Source organism: Amblyomma maculatum, chromosome 1, assembly GCF_055883805.1.
Source record: "Amblyomma maculatum isolate TAMU_Amacu chromosome 1, ASM5588380v1, whole genome shotgun sequence".
Classification (NCBI taxonomy): Eukaryota; Metazoa; Arthropoda; class Arachnida; order Ixodida; family Ixodidae; genus Amblyomma; species Amblyomma maculatum.
Genome location: NC_139344.1, coordinates 33,656,721 through 33,673,703, shown reverse-complemented (window position 1 = coordinate 33,673,703; position 16,983 = coordinate 33,656,721). Strand labels below are relative to the sequence as shown.

The 16,983-nt window shown below is 47.3% G+C and overlaps 1 protein-coding gene across 3 annotated transcripts in view; it reads left to right on the top strand.

Moving 5' to 3' along the window:
- The window catches only part of stumps (DBB domain-containing protein stumps), a 152,925-nt gene that overhangs the window by 11,557 nt on the left and 124,385 nt on the right, over positions 1 to 16,983 (top strand). For 2 of the 3 annotated variants that reach the window (XM_084587941.1, XM_084587940.1), the window contains exon 1: positions 4,051 to 4,498. The exons of the other annotated variant lie outside the window; for it this stretch is intronic. In XM_084587941.1, coding sequence (XP_084444067.1) covers positions 4,066 to 4,498 — 433 coding nt within the window. In that variant the 5' untranslated portion in view covers positions 4,051 to 4,065. Of the gene's footprint in view, positions 1 to 4,050; positions 4,499 to 16,983 lie in introns of those variants that run through there. 3 annotated transcript variants of the gene reach the window in all.

Below are 16,983 nucleotides of genomic sequence, written 5' to 3'. Positions count from 1 at the left end.
AGGCCTCGCTCCGACCAACCTATTCGCACAGCTTCGAACAGTGCTTAACGTAGCTTGCACAATGCGAACATATTGCGATCGTGCGTGGAAATTTTAATAAACGAGCGCCGTGTACCGGCATTTGTTTTGCTTTTCTCATTGCCTTGTTACCGTGTTGCGCGGAGACGCTTCATTTAATTATAACGTGTTCATTGACACGTATTGCGCAGATGAAGAACAATGTTATCAATCAACGCGTGGGACGCGCAGTTCGTTGTGTGCGATTTCAACTCCGTACATTGTGCGCTGAGACGCTTCATTTAATCATAACGTGTTCATTGACACGTATTGCGCAGACGAAGAACAATGTTATCAATCAACGCGTGGGACGCGCAGTTCGTTGTGTGCGATTTCAACTCCGTACATTGTGCGACAAACCGCGTTCGCCGTCAAAAGATATTAGTAATTAAGGAGATAAGTAAATAGCAGTATATTGTGCTTCATAAAATTCATATATTGTCGATCCCTCTTTGGATTTATCGCTTATATTACTTCGTAAAGAATTACAGACAAAAAAAAAACAGAAAAAAAAACGCCTACGCTCTCGCATTACCCCACGATCTCGAGCATTTTGTGTGCTGTTGACACAGGAAGCATGTTTCTTTTTCTCTTCTTGTGGAAAGTACAAGGGCCCGTGAGAGAAAGAAGGGAGTCATACGACCCACGCAAGGGGCGAATGCTCAGATCACGGGCACTCTTCATGCACATGTCACGTGTTATTTTTACAGCGCAGGAGCTATGTGTGTGTGTGTGTGTGTGTGTGTGTGTGTGTGTGTGTGTGTGTGTGTGTGTGTGTGTGTGTGTGTGTGTGTGTGTGTGTGTGTGTGTGTGTGTGTGTGTGCGTGCGTGCGTGCGTGCGTGCGTGCGTGCGTGTGTGTGTGTGTGTGTGTGTGTGTGTGTGTGTGTGTGTGTGTGTGTGAGAGAGAGAGAGAGAGAGAGAGAGAGAGAGAGAGAGAGAGAGAGAGCGTGCGCGGCCAGAAGCTGTGCACGGTACGTTTGTACATACATCGCTCCTTATAACGCACTGCTTCAACTGCGAACGCCCGCAAAAACGCATTTGTCCGGGCCGGTTTGGATCGAAGTCATCGAGCAGTTCAGCTGTACTTGTACGTCGTTCGTTCGTTGGTCTGTCTGTCTGCGTACGCGCGTTTGTTTGCTTTCGTGTGCAACGTGCCAAGTCCACAGCGGGTCACCTTACGGTGTGCTTTTGTGTTGCAGCTTGTAGGTTTGTGTGTGTGCGTGAGGGGGGGGGGGGCTTCATAAACCTAACTGAGGACACGGTGCATGCATGAGCGTTGCCAACCGCAAAATGGGCGGTGATTGTGCGACTGCGAACGTCCCGCTACCACTTGAGATATCATTAGGACAAATTGAAGAGCGCAAAGACCGCTGCGCCCAATTTACTGCGCGAGAGGTTGCTAACCTTTATGGCGCCCTCGTTCTGAGGCGCCAAAGAAGATGCGAAAAATGTCCGCCAAGTACATTCTGCGCTACACCAACGACATTCTTGGCTTATAACAACACGGGCGGTTGCGTCACCAACACCGAGTCGCTATAGTTAGGCCTCTCTTTGTGTGTGTGTGTGTGTGTGTGTGTGTGTGTGTGTGTGTGTGTGTGTGTGTGTGTGTGTGTGTGTGTGTGTGTGTGTGTGTGTGTGTGTGTGTGTGTGTGTGTGTGTGTGTGTGTGTGTGTGTGTGTGTGTGTGTGTGTGTGTGTGTGTGTGTGTGTGTGTGTGTGTGTGTGTGTGTGTGTGTGTGTGTGTGTGTGTGTGTGTGTGTGTGTGTGTGTGTGTGTGTGTGTGTGTGTGTGTGTGTGTGTGTGTGTGTGTGTGTGTGTGTGTGTGTGTGTGTGTGTGTGTGTGTGTGTGTGTGTGTGTGTGTGTGTGTGTGTGTGTGTGTGTGTGTGTGTGTGGTTTCAGGAACCAGGGAGGTCCTTTTGAAGCTACAGAATAGCGGAACAGCAGATAGTGGCTAGCTGACACATGTTGGTTAGTGTTGCTCCGTGTTTCAATCACATTTTCAGTGCTTAGTGTGGTTTCTCTCCATGGTGTACTGTACGGGGCCAGATGGTTGGAAACTCAGGAGCCGACGAACGAGAGATAGCCCTATTCCAAGCTTGGACTTGATGGCGTATAGTGGTACCTCGGCAAAGCATAATGCACGGAGTCGCTGCAAAAATCCCTTGATTAAGTTGCTGGTATTGACCAGCAATAGATTGAGTCGAGCTGCCGAACGATATGCAAAATTCCCCACTTCGTTCACAATTGAGCAATCGGAGGTGACAGCGAGCAAAATCCGCCGCCGCGGCAGACAATACGCCGGAAATTGCGGCGGAAAGCCAGTTCGGTCCGGGACCTAGCTTGCCGCCAAAAAAATTTCACCTATTTCCACCTCGGACGGTGAGGAAATTGTCGCCGCGGCCTGTGGTCTCGTGTGGTCAGCACGAGACCACGCGAGACCACCTCATTTGTCAACACGCAACACGGCCGAAGGTGTGCTTGTACGCATGGATTCCTTCCTCCATGCTTGCAGTGACCATCGGCTCGCAAGAAATGATGGCCACAGCCGAAATGTTCATCGACGCTGTGAAGTTGTATATAGTGTGCTGTATGACAAGCGTCAACCCTAACACAAAAACAATGTGTTGAAGGATGATATTTATAATATGTTCGGCGCTGCCCTTGGCATGAGCGGTAGGTAGGACCTTTTGTTTACTATTCCCTGCAAATAGCGTGTTGAAGGTAATGTCACAGTACATCGGTCAGACGTACCATGCTTTAGCGAAGAATTGAATGTTAATGCGTTTACCCTTCGGCTTTTAACATAGCTGTATGCTCTTGGTGGCGTACGTCGCTTCAGTCGAGCGGTCAGTTTAGGGTTAACGAGAGCTCACCGTCAAAGCGGCGAGGGCGGCGACGTGTTGTGTGAACGAAGGAGCGTGTCGGCGGCGACGGATTTCGCTCGCTCTCACCGCCGGAGAGGAAGAAGCATGACTCTCACCGCCGGAAAGGAAGAAGCGTGAGGCCTGAAGTAAACAAACAGCGAGAGGGAACGGTTTTTAGGATTCATATATACGTCGCTGGGAATTACCAGCTTGCGTTGCGAAAGCTGCGCGCGTGCGCTCGTCTATGCATTATGTAGTGTGGTTGCTTAATATTGGAATTAAAGCGTTCTGCAACACGTCTCCCAAATGATGTATTAATATTAACTTTCTTTCTGCCCGAATATGTACGTAGAAAGAGGTGCCCAAAGACGAAGGTGCCTTGGCCGTTCGCTGGCAAACGTTTAAGAAAGCAATAACTGTCCTAACTACCACGCACATGGAGCAAATCGTGATGCAAAAGCTAGGTTCCGCGGTGACTTTTCATTATATATATATCTCCTAAATTTGAACATCCTTCGAGTTGCCATGCCATAAGCAGTTTTCAGCACACGAGAGGAAGCTGGATAAGTAAAAACGCTATCCGATGGCGCCGCCCGTACCACGGACTCAACAAAACTTAGCGGATGTTTCAGGTCCATAGCTCAGCGTTGCGTCTCGAATAGGATGGGATGACTCGGACGCGCAGAGCGGGCATTGTCAGTGACAATATGTCTGCTAATTAAAGACCCTGTATTCTACGTCGCTATTCTCTCATAACCTCCAAAAGCAGCTTCCTGAGCTGGCGACTTCTCGCTTTATTAAAGTAGCCGAGCGGTGATTTTGAAAGGAAAAAAGAACAAAGAGTTAAGGAATCTCTCATCAACTACCAAATGCGTTTGCAACATGATACGTAGCCAAGCCGCTTATCGGCGTTGCTTAACGATAGCATTGTCTTCATAATTGGACTGGCAGGAAGCGCTGCCTGATCGGCATTCTAGGCGAAAGCCGCCGAGAGCGCGTGTCGTGTCCTCTCGGTGCTAGTTTCACGACTCCAAGGCGCCCGAGAAGCAGAGGAGGAATCGGGGGAGCGCGCGCGCGCATCTCCAAAGACGTCGGCTGAGTCACGCAGGGCTTTTCCCGCGCCGCATCCCGAGAGGCGTCGGGATGACGACAGCAGACGCGGTCCGATCCGGCGGGCGTAGCAGCGATCCGATGCATCCGGCGGGCATCCCGGTCGGGCTTGCTCAGCTCTCCGATCGATGTCGTGAGCTTAAGCAGCGCGCACGGTCGCTCCTCTTTCTGCCGCCCTGTCTCGACTGCTACGCCCGTCCCGACGACGTGTGCGCCAAGCCCGACCAAAGTTCCTCGTCGGCGGAATTGTCTTCGCCCGGTTGGGAGCAAAGTTCTGTCGCCGCCGGCTGTTGGGGCGCTGGTGCTGCTGTTGCGTCGAGGTCGCCGCCGTCAGCGCGGCCGGGAGAAGTTCAGCGCCCGAGGCGAGCTGTCATCGCCGAGCCCGTGGCAGGCCTTCAACGTCGCACCGCTAGTCACGCTACACAGACAGCGCTGGGAACGGTGTGCACCTCGTGCAAGGCCCGCAGTGAGTACGCGTCAAAAACGGCTTCGCGTCGGGTTTGTTTGTGTCATCTTTCGTTCTGCGCGGGTTAGCCTGGGTGCGTCCTTTCATCTTCGGTGATGTTTGCCTGTCACTGCATCGAGGAAACAGTAGCAGACAAGTCGCTGTACGAGCACGGCATCAATTTTTCTCTGTGTGTGAAGGAGATAACGTAGCGGTGCTTTCGGTTTGTTCTGTTTTGTTCCGCATCTTCTCATCGTTCGCCTCTGTGGCCGGCCTGTTCGCTGTCCCAAGATAGTGATTGCGTCTGTGGTGATGTAACCACTTTATGGCTGAGGAACAAGAAGAGACCCGTAGAGCAAATTAAGCGAAAACCGTACTGTGTTGTCTGTGCTACAACGGGGGCGTTGCCTTCTGTCGGCAACTGGTTTATTAAAAATTGTTTTAGGGCTGCTGTATAACTCGTGCTTGCGTGGCTTGCGAAGTTTTATTTTCGTGACTTTAGAAAAGGATCGGTTTGATTTATGGGCTTTAACGTCCCTAAATGACTCAAGCTTTTCGAGACGCCGTAGTGGACGGCTCCGGAAATTTCCACCACTTGGGGTGGGCACCCTGCTTTTCATCTCCATCGGAAAGCGACCGCCGCAGCTGGGATTCGCTCCCGCATCCTTGTGCACAGCAGTCGAGCGCCCTGACCACAGCACCACCGCGGCGGGGCACTTTAGAAAAGGTCAATGCAGTGGCCGTGGATTTATTGACAGAATAATGTTCTGTACCGGGAAGCAGCATGAACGGAGATCGATTTATGAATTATGCGTACACATTGGGCATATTTATCTGCCACTTTCGGGTGGAAATGGTGGGAGGAGGAAGGGGTTGTCCCCTTCGTCACCCTCCTCCTCTCCATTTATACGCTTAGCGATAACTACTCACCTGTGAGACAAAACCGAGGCGGCCAACGAAAAGGCTTAGAATATATATATATATATATATATATATATATATATATATATATATGAAGGAAAGAAGCCAACAGTCGGCGAGGCCAAGGAAAGCGTTGGGGATGGTACTTTGTCTTTTTTTATTATTTTTTTTAAATGTTTACTTGGATAATCACAGAAATTAGTAATGTAATCTGTTTAGGGGAAAGACAATTAAACACAAAGTAGAAGAAAAAACAACGTACCGATGGTGGGAACCGAACCCACGACCTCCGAATATCGCGTCCGGTGCTCTTCCAACTGAGCTACATCGGCCGCTGTCCCCCCTGCTACTTGCTTGGGTATTTATGTTGTCTGTATACGAACCTTGAGAGTTCACCAGTTCATATATATATGAGAGTTCATATATATATATATATATAGGTGTGTGTGTGTGTGTGTGTGTGTGTGTGTGTGTGTGTGTGTGTGTGTGTGTGTGTGTGTGTGTGTGTGTGTGTGTGTGTGTGTGTGTGTGTGTGTGTGTGTGTGTGTGTGTGCGTGCGTGCGTGCGTGCGTGCGTGCGTGCGTGCGTGCGTGCGTGCGTGCGTGCGTGCGTGCGCGCGCGCGCGAGCATTGTGCCACAAGACATTTGAGGAAAAGCTTTTTGAATGAATGTAGACCAGTTTTAAGTAGATAAGAACATTAATTTTTACAACAATATTGAAACCGATACAGCGAGCTATGCGAAGGAAAATGGGGTGGGGGAATGAGGTAAAGGGAACAGAGAAAGAAAGTACTGTGAATTTGGAAACAATAACACGAGTTGCGGAGGACTGATATATCCGATAGATTGTCGATTAAGATGACCGAGTGTAAATCAAAGACTCGGCAAGCAGATGAGAAGATGGTATTGACTAGTTTGCGGGGACTGGTTGGTAGCGGCTACCACAGCACCGGGCACAGCACAGCACAGTTCCGATTAATACGAGACGCATTTTCTGTTGAGTGGATATGACTCAGCGATGATGGTGAAGATAATTACCAAGGTGGCGTTAATGATAACGATTACTATGACGGTGATGGTCGTGGTGGTGGTGGTGGTATATTGCTATGTCGAGTAGCAGGATCGTGACGCAACTCTTTTAGTTTCACTCGTGCCCAATTGCTTGCGCGTTCGTGCGGATGGATGGACGTTTGTATAGGAGTTTAGAGATGGGTGACTGGCGAAAGCAGTGCGCGGAACAGAGAAAGAAAATACTTCAGAGAAGGTGTTTTTCTTGGGAGATAGACACGATCATGCTCAAACGGGAAAAAGTTGAAATGCGCTCATTTGCGTGTTACCCAGTCTCCACCGCTTTGGAATGGCGTAGCACGGAATAGTCTCTTCTTCGTAATAAGCATTCTTAAACACCTGTTATCTCGTAGCCTATTGTGCTGTGTACTTCTACTGCGTTTTGCGAAGTTACCCACGCCTTTTAAATCTTGAAACTCCTCGCACTGTTGAACTTTTCGAATGCCTGTGAAGCTTTCCCTTGATGGGAAAACAACGTAAACAGCGACACCCTTATGGCACTCCTTCATGCGTTGCTGGCCTATCAGCTTTCACTCTGTGAAGACGTTTGACAAGGCACGGTTCTGTACGAATCCTCTTGCGTGCTTGTATAGTGACCCCGTACAATGGCATGGAAAAAGGTTCCGGGCGCGTGAGCGGCATTCATTACAAATTTTCTTCAAGCGCTCCGGGACAGCCACGTGGATTTGGGCTGTGCTGTCAGCGCGGCCTTATTCGCCCGCGGACCTATTTAATAATAGGATAAGAGCTAATGTACCGAGAATAGTCAGCTAATTTTTTTTTTCTTTAGAAAGGGGGTGGGGGTACTTTTTAGCGGGCGTTGGTAGAGACTAAAAATAAAGTCAATATGCGGAAAAGTAACTTATGCATATTGTTTTATTCCGGCAATAACGAAGACGTATACTGCGTGTACATCGAAACATATGCTTGGGTGAAGTTTGTGCGCATCTTCTTTATCGGCAAGCGCCGCGCCCGCTAGCGGAAGGAGGGCCGAGCCGCACGCTCGCTCGGTATGATGCGGAAATTACGCAATAGAGCATATGACACAAGCCGTGGTGCAGATATCGAAGTGAAGCGTTGCATGCTGAATTCTAATATGACTGGCTTGATATGCATCACTGCGAGACGGGTCCGATGGGGGTTTACTCAGCGGCCGTGAAAAGAAAACGAGAAGAAATAGACGCGGCAATGCCGCCCGTCAGCGGAATCAAGGTCGGATTCTCCGATGCGCTCCGCAGTTTCAGTTGCGGAAGAAGTACAACTGTATGTGGCAGAATATTTCGTCAGTGGCCGAAACGCACGCTCTTTGGTTCCTACGGATAAATATCAATGCTGGTCTTGTACAAGTGTATTCAACTATAAAATGCCGTTTTATTCGCGTCCACAGGGCATATCGTTTGAATAAAATGCACTTATTACACTGGAGCCACTCACGCCTTCACGACCACTTTCGTAACACTCGACGCCCGCCACAACAAATTGTTCAGCCCTAATTGAAGCATTATTTATATTGCCATGGCGTCCTTTTAACTAAATAGATCTTTACAAATAAAATGGAATAAGGGCGTTTAAATCAGTGTTTTCAGCACTGAGATAGATGTGAAGTTTGGCTCTGGTAACCGATTTATCCCTTGCCTTTTTTTTTTAATTTTTTCAAGCCTGTCTGTTTATTCAAGGCACCTCGTCCAACAACTGCGCATAAGCGAAGCTTCTCTAATGATGCGTCTGACGCGCTTTGCTCAGTAGTTGCCCTGAGGCTGCAAAAAATAATAACTACGAAGGTATTTTCTCGCGAACTGCTAATAAAATGCCACGATGCTCTCCATCTGTATATCTAAAGCTATATTTTCGCACTAGTTAATTCGTCAGAAGATAATGATCATTAACGGTAACGAACTGGAGCGGTTATGGAGATGGAGCGATTTTTCGGGGCGGGAGGGGGGGGGGGGGGGGGGTTGTTCCCAATAATATGACTAGACATCTGCCTGCTCCCCAAGGCGTGGGGTGGGAATCGTCAATTTTTTTCATCACGCTCCTATTCATGACTTTTGGAAAAGGGGCAAATCCTCTGCTCGAAAGGGAGGGTGCACTGCTCGCTTCCCTCCTGCCTTTGTACAGTGTCTTTTGGGCTGCGAAAAGCCCACATTTTCAGCTCCAGTAGTAAGAGTATGGCGGCTGGCAGACAAGGGTCTCATGCTGCCCACCAAGTTAGAAAGTGAGAAGGGTCTGTACCTGTATGGTCGCAACCCACGCACCCGATAACATAAGTCAGGCCTCTGAGATGTTTTCATATGCAAGGTGTGCGCTTCTTAGAGTGACGAAGAATTGAAGTAGACAACACGAACTTAGAAATTGGAGTTTTATTCAATTCTACTGGAAAAAAGGAAAAAAAAAAAAAAAACGAGAGCACATGACTTGAGTTCGGTAAAAAGAAAAATATGAAAGTGAAAGAAGTGCAACGCACCGACAGCGAAATGAAAAAAAACAAAAACAAATTCACAGACGATCAATGAAATTCATCATATACACGGGAGCGTTACTTTTCTGCAGCGTGCTCCATGATTATATGCTCACCTATTGAAATAAACGTTGATGCTCGTTTATGACTCATTTATCGTGCGTTGGCAAATTCCCTTTAGGTGACACGATCACATATGAGATGTCCTGTAGCCGTCGCCATTTCTTTCATTTCATTGTTTCGAGCTCAATGGGGTCATCACAGCCTTGCGGTGAGAGAAGTAGACACCGTTCCTCCTCCTAGAGACATGCTCGGCATTTTTCGAGGCGCTGAGGTTTCGAAATGTAGTTGCAGGGGTCCGCTGTGTACGATTCCCATCTCTACATAAAAGGATATGCCCGAGCTGACAGCTCCTGCCAACTCGACCATGCCATATATGGTGTGGTGACGTCAGACAGCCCGCACACCAATCACGCTTCTGCCGACTTCCATGAGCTAAAGAGAAAAGAGCGCCGGCGCGCCAGAGCACCTCTCCGACCTGACAGAGCCAGACCATGTCTTTTGCATTTGTCAGGATTACGGTTTTACCAAACGATGGATTGCGAAGTGATCGGTAGGTCAAATTTCCTGGTCCCTACAGAGGGCGGCATTCTCTTCCGTAATTTAAGAACCGTTCATTAAGGCAGCGTCCAGAATTATTTTTTTTTCCCCTTGTAGGACAAGCTACATAAAAGAGATATGTACACAACCACTGTTGAGCGTGTGACGGAAGCGCAGACCCCTCCTCCCCCTCCCTCTCCCCCCCCTCCCCCCTTACCAAGGCTCGCAAGACAAGCAAATCAGGAATTTGTCAACATATACCTGAATAATCTCACGAAGCCGAGCTCAATTTGCATTGGGTATAAGCGTTCGATTGTCTCTGGCTAAATACAGACCACAGGTTCAATATATGGACCTATAGAGATTCCACCTCTGGTGCCTTTATACAGAGGTAAAGGACTGTGAGAAGGCGTCGCTGCCACTTTTCTTCTTGGTGAAGAAGACAGACAAAGAATTAGGAACGCCTTTCCGCGTCATTGTTGACGAACCTAGCTCTTGCACCTTTTGGCGGAGGCAGAGGTGCATCACTAAATATCTGCAGAGTTCTTTGGACCTCATCCTGGTTTATGACCCCATGCTTATAAGAGACTCTCAAGATCTCGTATCGTCCCTCACGCGTATATAGCCCGGTAGCGTGCTTCTCGGTAGACGGCAAGGATCCCGCACGATGAAGTTCTTGTGGCTCTACAAGGCTACTTTGCTGTTTCGGTGTAGTGAGCTTTCAGAACGGGTGTGGTGTTTCAGTGCACTGGTTTCTGAAAATGTTAAAAACATACCTTCAGTCCAATTTTGCCGTATTTGAAGGCTCATATATCGCTCAAACAGACGGAATCTCTGCAGGCAAATGTGTTGCAAATATGTGTCAAAGGGCCCATGAAAAGCTATTTACTAAAACTAGAAGACGCACACCAATAATAGGCATCCTATCAGTCCTCTCCTCAACGCAAAAATGTTCAACCTAGCGTCACTAAGACCGAAAATATTGGCGGTCGAAAGTGACGCTCCTCCTCTCCCCCCTCAAAGGAAAATATGAAGAAAACAAGCCGCGACAGCCACGCTCTGTTCCTCCGCGTCATTTGGGAGCGTCCAATGAGTGGACACTCCCAGCAAGCCTCGATGATGTCATATGAGAAGTTTTGTATCATATGGGAGGTTTGCGCGGGGAGCACTCCCTAACAATCGCTTGCGAGCGGCCGCCAGGAGCACTTTTAAAAATAATTCGTAAATTATCGGTTCAACGCAAAGCTTTTAAATCTGGCTCGAATACCCGCAAGGATCACGTCTATGAATTTATTCCACTAGAATATTGGAGAAAGTACTGTTTCAGGGGCCTTCCTAGGGATTTTTTTTTTTTTTTTTTGGTCAGAGGCAACCGAACAACGCTGTAGACCCCCAACTAATTGAGCTCGGAGTCGTGAGTTCGTTCAGATATGTTGACGACTAACTTTTGTTTGCCATCACGATGTTGACTCGAAAGCTAGAACTGAAGCTATTTTGTATCTTTTCCGCTCGCCCACTTTGAACACCATGATACTAACGGTTCGCATTCTGCTCCCGCTTACTTCTGTTCGTATAGGTTCTCATTATTTCAAATTCCAGGGGACTAGAAATTCATTTCCAATTATCGGGAGAGCGCCTTTTCATGGCCCAAGACAAAATATAGTTTGATTTATGCACATATATAGACACCCCCCACCCCCTTTCCGCACACACACGCAGGCACACATCTTCATACAAACGTCATTTTGGGGCATTTTCTCTAGGTACACGCATCTATAAGCATTAGCATATCATAGATTATAACTGAAAGGTACTGATTTGCTTGTTCAACCATCAGTCTCCTACTGGTCGTGTAGTTGAAAAAAAAAAAAAAGAAATACTGATCATGATCTGGTTTCCCAAAAGTGTAAAACTACGTTGGTAGGTACTTCGAAGGTCCAAATTGCGTGGAAGTCAAACAATCAATAAGCCCTTATAAACTGCTATAAATTATCTCGAAACGAAATTAGGAGAGAAAATGCGCAATGGGTGGCCACCCTTCAATGAAAACTGCGCGGCTGAGATGAATTTCTGGCTGTTCCGTCGAATGCTTTGTTTCTTGTAGACTTTCAGGAGTGTTGAAGCAGAACTGCTACGAAACGATAAAGGCTTGCTCGGCCTCTTGGCGGTCCTCTCTCGAGTGGCTGCGTCTCTGTGTGGAGACTTCACTGCGCAAACGTCGAACAACTCGTGATCGGCACGCAATATCGGCGAACAGACAGAAACGGAAGAAGCACGTGGAGGGAAGCGAGGGAAACGCACTCCAGAAAGACCAGGCTCGCGGCCGCTAGCCACTATCGCCTCATGCTGATGCTGTTAGCGAAACTCGAGAACTCAGAAAACGAGTCTTTGCGGCTACTGAGACAGGCGCGAGTTGTGTGTGCGCAACAATGTTCCACTCAGTTTTAACGATCGCTTTCTGTACGTATATTCAGCAGACGCGGTGCAACTAATCTGGCACATGTGACCTACTTCCGCGCGCCGGGAATGTTCGAGCAAGAAAAAAAGCTTCGATTTAACCAAAGCACCAAATGGCTTTAAAATGCATCGAAAACAGACGACCAATCCAAAGTTCGAAATTTGCTTGTACTGACCAAGAGCACAAGTTATACGAGCTTAAATACTACAATTGCGAGCCTAGTTTATGCAGTGTGGCTCACGCAGCACTTGCAAGAGGAATAGTTAAAATGAAAGCAACGCGCTGCGTGCATGAAACTGAAGCGCAGCGGCGAACGGTGGCGACAGGAGCGTGCGCTGCCCCGGCTGTGGAGCTGGTTACGAGGGACGACGGTGACGCGAAACGCAGGAACGGGCTTCAATGAGCTGCTCTCTAAAATACGGCACTCTATTTCTCACCGGTAACGGTATCGAGGCCTCTCCCGTCGGGAGGTTCTCTTCCCGCTTGCCTCCTGCACATCGTCGCACCATCTACACAACTGGTGCGCTCCCGCGCGTCATGCATGCTCGTCTTTTATCAGCAACAACGTGCAGAGGTTATCGGTCCTGGAGAAGGAGAAAATCGGAGCTTCTGGCTGCCACGCTCTGAGGACTACGTTAGAGTGAGACCCTAATTGCTCCCTCGGTCGCTCTTTGTCGCCTCCGCGAACAAGATAAAAATAAGCCTTCGTTCCCCACGGCTATCACGGCGCAAGGCCATGGTGTCAAAGAAAGGACATGAGTGCTCTTACGCGTGCTCGTTATATCGGCATCCCCAGAAGACCACGTGGCAGTGCGGTCAGCTCTTGTCGGATCGGTTTTCCGGTTTCCCTCGTACACCAGAAGGGAAAAAGTTTGGGCGTGTTGGTTCATCGTCAACAAAGCAAAGCGCGAAAAACCACAAAGGAGGAGGAGGGGACTCCTCCTTCGTGGTTTTTTTGCGCTTTGCTTTGTTGTTCCCTCGTACACAGTGCGTCTGTCTACCTACAATAGACGAAGCAGATAGGTGGGTGGCGGCGGCATGCAATGACACACATCCGGAAATGGTTAACATCGAGCGGCGGGCCCACGTTCGCCTTTTAGGAAGTGAAGTCACTGCGAGAAATCTAACGGAAATTTCACTAACACTTCTTATGTGTGACAACAGTCTGCATTGCGCGGTTTGAGTGACGCGAACGTTCAATATCTGTGCAGTAAAACGGAAGGGACTGACGTTCTTATGCCAATGCTGTGTGCTTGAAATTACGTTTTTTTTTTTCCTTTTTTTCTTTTTTTTTTCTTTTTTTTACAGTGCGGTTTACGGAATATTCCGCTGACTAGCGCCTGCTCGCCTTAAGAAATTTATTTCTTTCCCGAAGAAAAACTAAAATACTACGTTCTAAATTCTGGCGTTTGTCGCTAATAAAACCGATTAAAAAATAAGAATGCCCTGTATTCGTATTTAGAATATCAGCTTGAGCAAATTACAATCAAAGAATAGGCGCAGCGTTTCGTGCATATTTATTCTTTTATGACGGATGTCAAAACTTCATTTTCTCGTTAATGTCAGGCTTTAGGCAGGCTAAACCTTGGTCACGTGAGAGCAGCGGAAAAAAAAAAAAACGCTTCCAAAGAATGAGACATACAGAGACATGAATTTTGGCTTTGTTGTGACCTCCTAACCAGCAGAAACCCCAGGAAATGCCTCTTACGGGCAGTAAAGAAGCATTTTTCTTTTTGCAAAGATCCTCACATTTGCTATTAAGCTTTCCTATATTCAAAATTCAAATTCAAATTTTATTCTGCAAACAAAAGTTTACATGGAAGACAGGAAAAAAAAAGCTGTCAGAACAGTTTGAGGAGCCCTGACCCCCAACCACACGGGCAGCAGAGGAGCGTACGGCTAAGGGAAAACAGTATAATGACAAAAGCATAAATAAAGAAGAAAAGGGTAAAAATATGGAGACTGCTACTATGATTCCATTCAAAATTTCCCAACTTTAATTTGTAAATAAAAGAAAAAAATAATTCTAGCGTTGCGACAAGATCCTTAGATTATTTTTGTAATTGTTGCTTCTCAAGAAGTCAGCCCCCATGCTTAAGTGCGCTCCAGAAAGCAAACGTTTTGGGGGAGAATTTATGAATACCATAAAATTTTATCAGGTGGGTCCGAGATGGTCAAGCGGCGAACCGTCATGGAACATCTGAGCGTCTTCCTTTAGCAGGGGCTCGTTTGAAAGTGTTAGTATCGGTACGCGGGAGCGCATCACCAGGCGACACTTTTGAATTCTCGTTGGCTTTATTCTGACCGAGAGAAAAAGAGCCGCGCTGAGTTATTTTGGAGAAAGCAAACTCGTGTGGACGTTTCCCGACCTGTTCTACAACATTTCCTTTAAAGTTTTCAACATAAGAGAAATACAGAAAAGGGAGCAATTTTTCTTCACTAGCGATTTAAATATATGGTGACCTGCGCAATACGGCTGTCTACATGCTTGCACTGGCAGGAACTTCCTAGGCTGCGTTGATGTGTTTTAAACCTTGTAACAAGTTATTAGTGTAAACACCCTGTAAAGAGAGAAGTGCTTAGATGACAAACTGGATAAAAGTGCATGTACATTGTATACGGGTGAATTCTCACAGGCCATTGAGCTAATCTACCCACTCCATCATCCTTGACATCATCATCGAGCAAACTGACAGTGCGTTCTGCTATTGTGGGCTCACCTGGAGGATTCGCTCCATCGACCATTAAATCTGTGACGTAGCAGTCATGTTTTTCTTTTTCTTTACGACAGTAAACTTGAGAAACTTCAGACCTTCAGATATGAATTCAGCCCATCACTGTCAGTATGTAATAATCAGTTAACGTATTCAACTATAGTTTCTTTCTTGTTTTAACACACTGGCAGCGGCACACACACACACACACACACACACACACACACACACACACACACACACACACACACACACACACACACACACACACACACACACACACACACACACACACACACACACACACACACACACACACACACACACACACACACACACACACACACACACACACACACACACACACACACACACACACACACACACACACACACACACACACACACACACACACACACACACACACACACACACACACACACACACACACGCGCGCGCGCACGCACACGCACGCACGCACGCACGCGCGCGCACACACACACACACACACACACACACACACACACACACACACACACACACACACACACACACACATATATATATATATATATATATATATATATATATATATATATATATATAGAGAGATATAGATATATGGTGAACACTCTCAAGGTTCGTATACAGACAACATTAATACCCAAGAAAGTTGCAGGGGGACAGCGGCCGATGTAGCTCAGTTGGAAGAGCACCGGACGCGATATTCGGAGGTCGTGGGTTCGGTTCCCACCATCGGCACGTTGTTTTTTCTTCTTCTTTGCGTTTAATTATCTTTCCCCTGAACAGATTACATTACTAGTTTATGTGATTATCGAAGTAAAAATTAAAAAAAAAAGCAAAGTACAATCCCCAATGCTTTCCTTGGCCTCGCCGACTGTTGGCTTCTTTCTTTTATATATATAGACATGGATTGCTTGTTACTAATGGGCCAGAGTTAAATTCAAACAGGATGTCACACAACTTTCCCGATTATCTATTTTATTCCAACAGTTTCGGACGGTGGACCGTCCTTCTTCAAGGTAGAATTGAGAATGGAGAATAAGTCCGCACATTACGCCACTGTTAGGAGAGGGAGAAGGAAAACAGTTTCGGACGGTGGACCGTCCTTCTTCAAGGTAGAATTGAGAATGGAGATATAAGTCCGCACATTACGCCACTGTTAGGAGAGGGAGAAGGAATTCTCGCTCTCCATCTTTGGAGAAGCAAACATTACTGAATAGATGCATTATCAGCCAATAATCAACTAGAGCTTTTCGCCCTTTCTATCCATTCAGTAATGTTTGCTTCTCCAAAGATGGAGAGCGAGAATTCCTTCTCCCTCTCCTAACAGTGGCGTAATGTGCGGACTTATTCTCCATTCTCAATTCTACCTTGAAGAAGGACGGTCCACCGTCCGAAACTGTTGGAATAAAATAGATAATCGGGAAAGTTGTGTGACATCCTGTTTATATATATATATATATATATATATATATAGAGAGAGAGAGCAATTTAATGAGAAGAAAGGTTGAGAGGCCGGCCGGCGGTAAAGTCGAAGTCTTGCAGGGTACACCGAAGCACACCCTTAATGCACGCGCCTGAGCGCTTTCCAGTGTTCGCAGGGCATTCAGTCGTATCACCGAAATAACCGGCGCACTGCGTCTTAGATATCCAACCACAAGCGCCTGGTACACGCCAAGTAAAGATCGCTCAGACGGACCCCAGGATTTGCCAGCTATAAAGCTTACAGCGTGTGCAAAGCTGTCCAGCTTTCTTCGGAGCTCTCCCATATTATTTAATCTTGTGCTCGTCGGCCTATTCCAAGAACTGTCCAGCACAGTTTCCGTATCTGCGTACGGCGACGACATCTGCATATGGGCATCAAGTGTCACGCGTTCCCAAGTACAAGCGAGATTGCAGCGTTCAGTGTCAATTGTGTCTTCGCACTTGCATCGTGGGGGGCTTGATCTATCGCCAACAAAACGCGTCGTCTTAGCTTTTACACGCACGTTGATGATGTGGTACCCTGTGACAATTATGGCCAAGCCATTCCTTACGTGACACGCCATAAATTCCTGAGTGTCACTATAGACCGCGACCTGTTATGCTCTTCAATTATAAATTAACCAACAGCATTGGTAGATGCTAGATGTCCTCAGCTCCGTGGCGTACAATAGCTCCCTGAAATCAAAACTCAGAAATACGGCGGAGCCTGGATAAACCTACCCTGGTTTTGCTAAATCAGCAAAGTAGCGCGGGGTCGAAACGAAAGTAGAAGATGAGC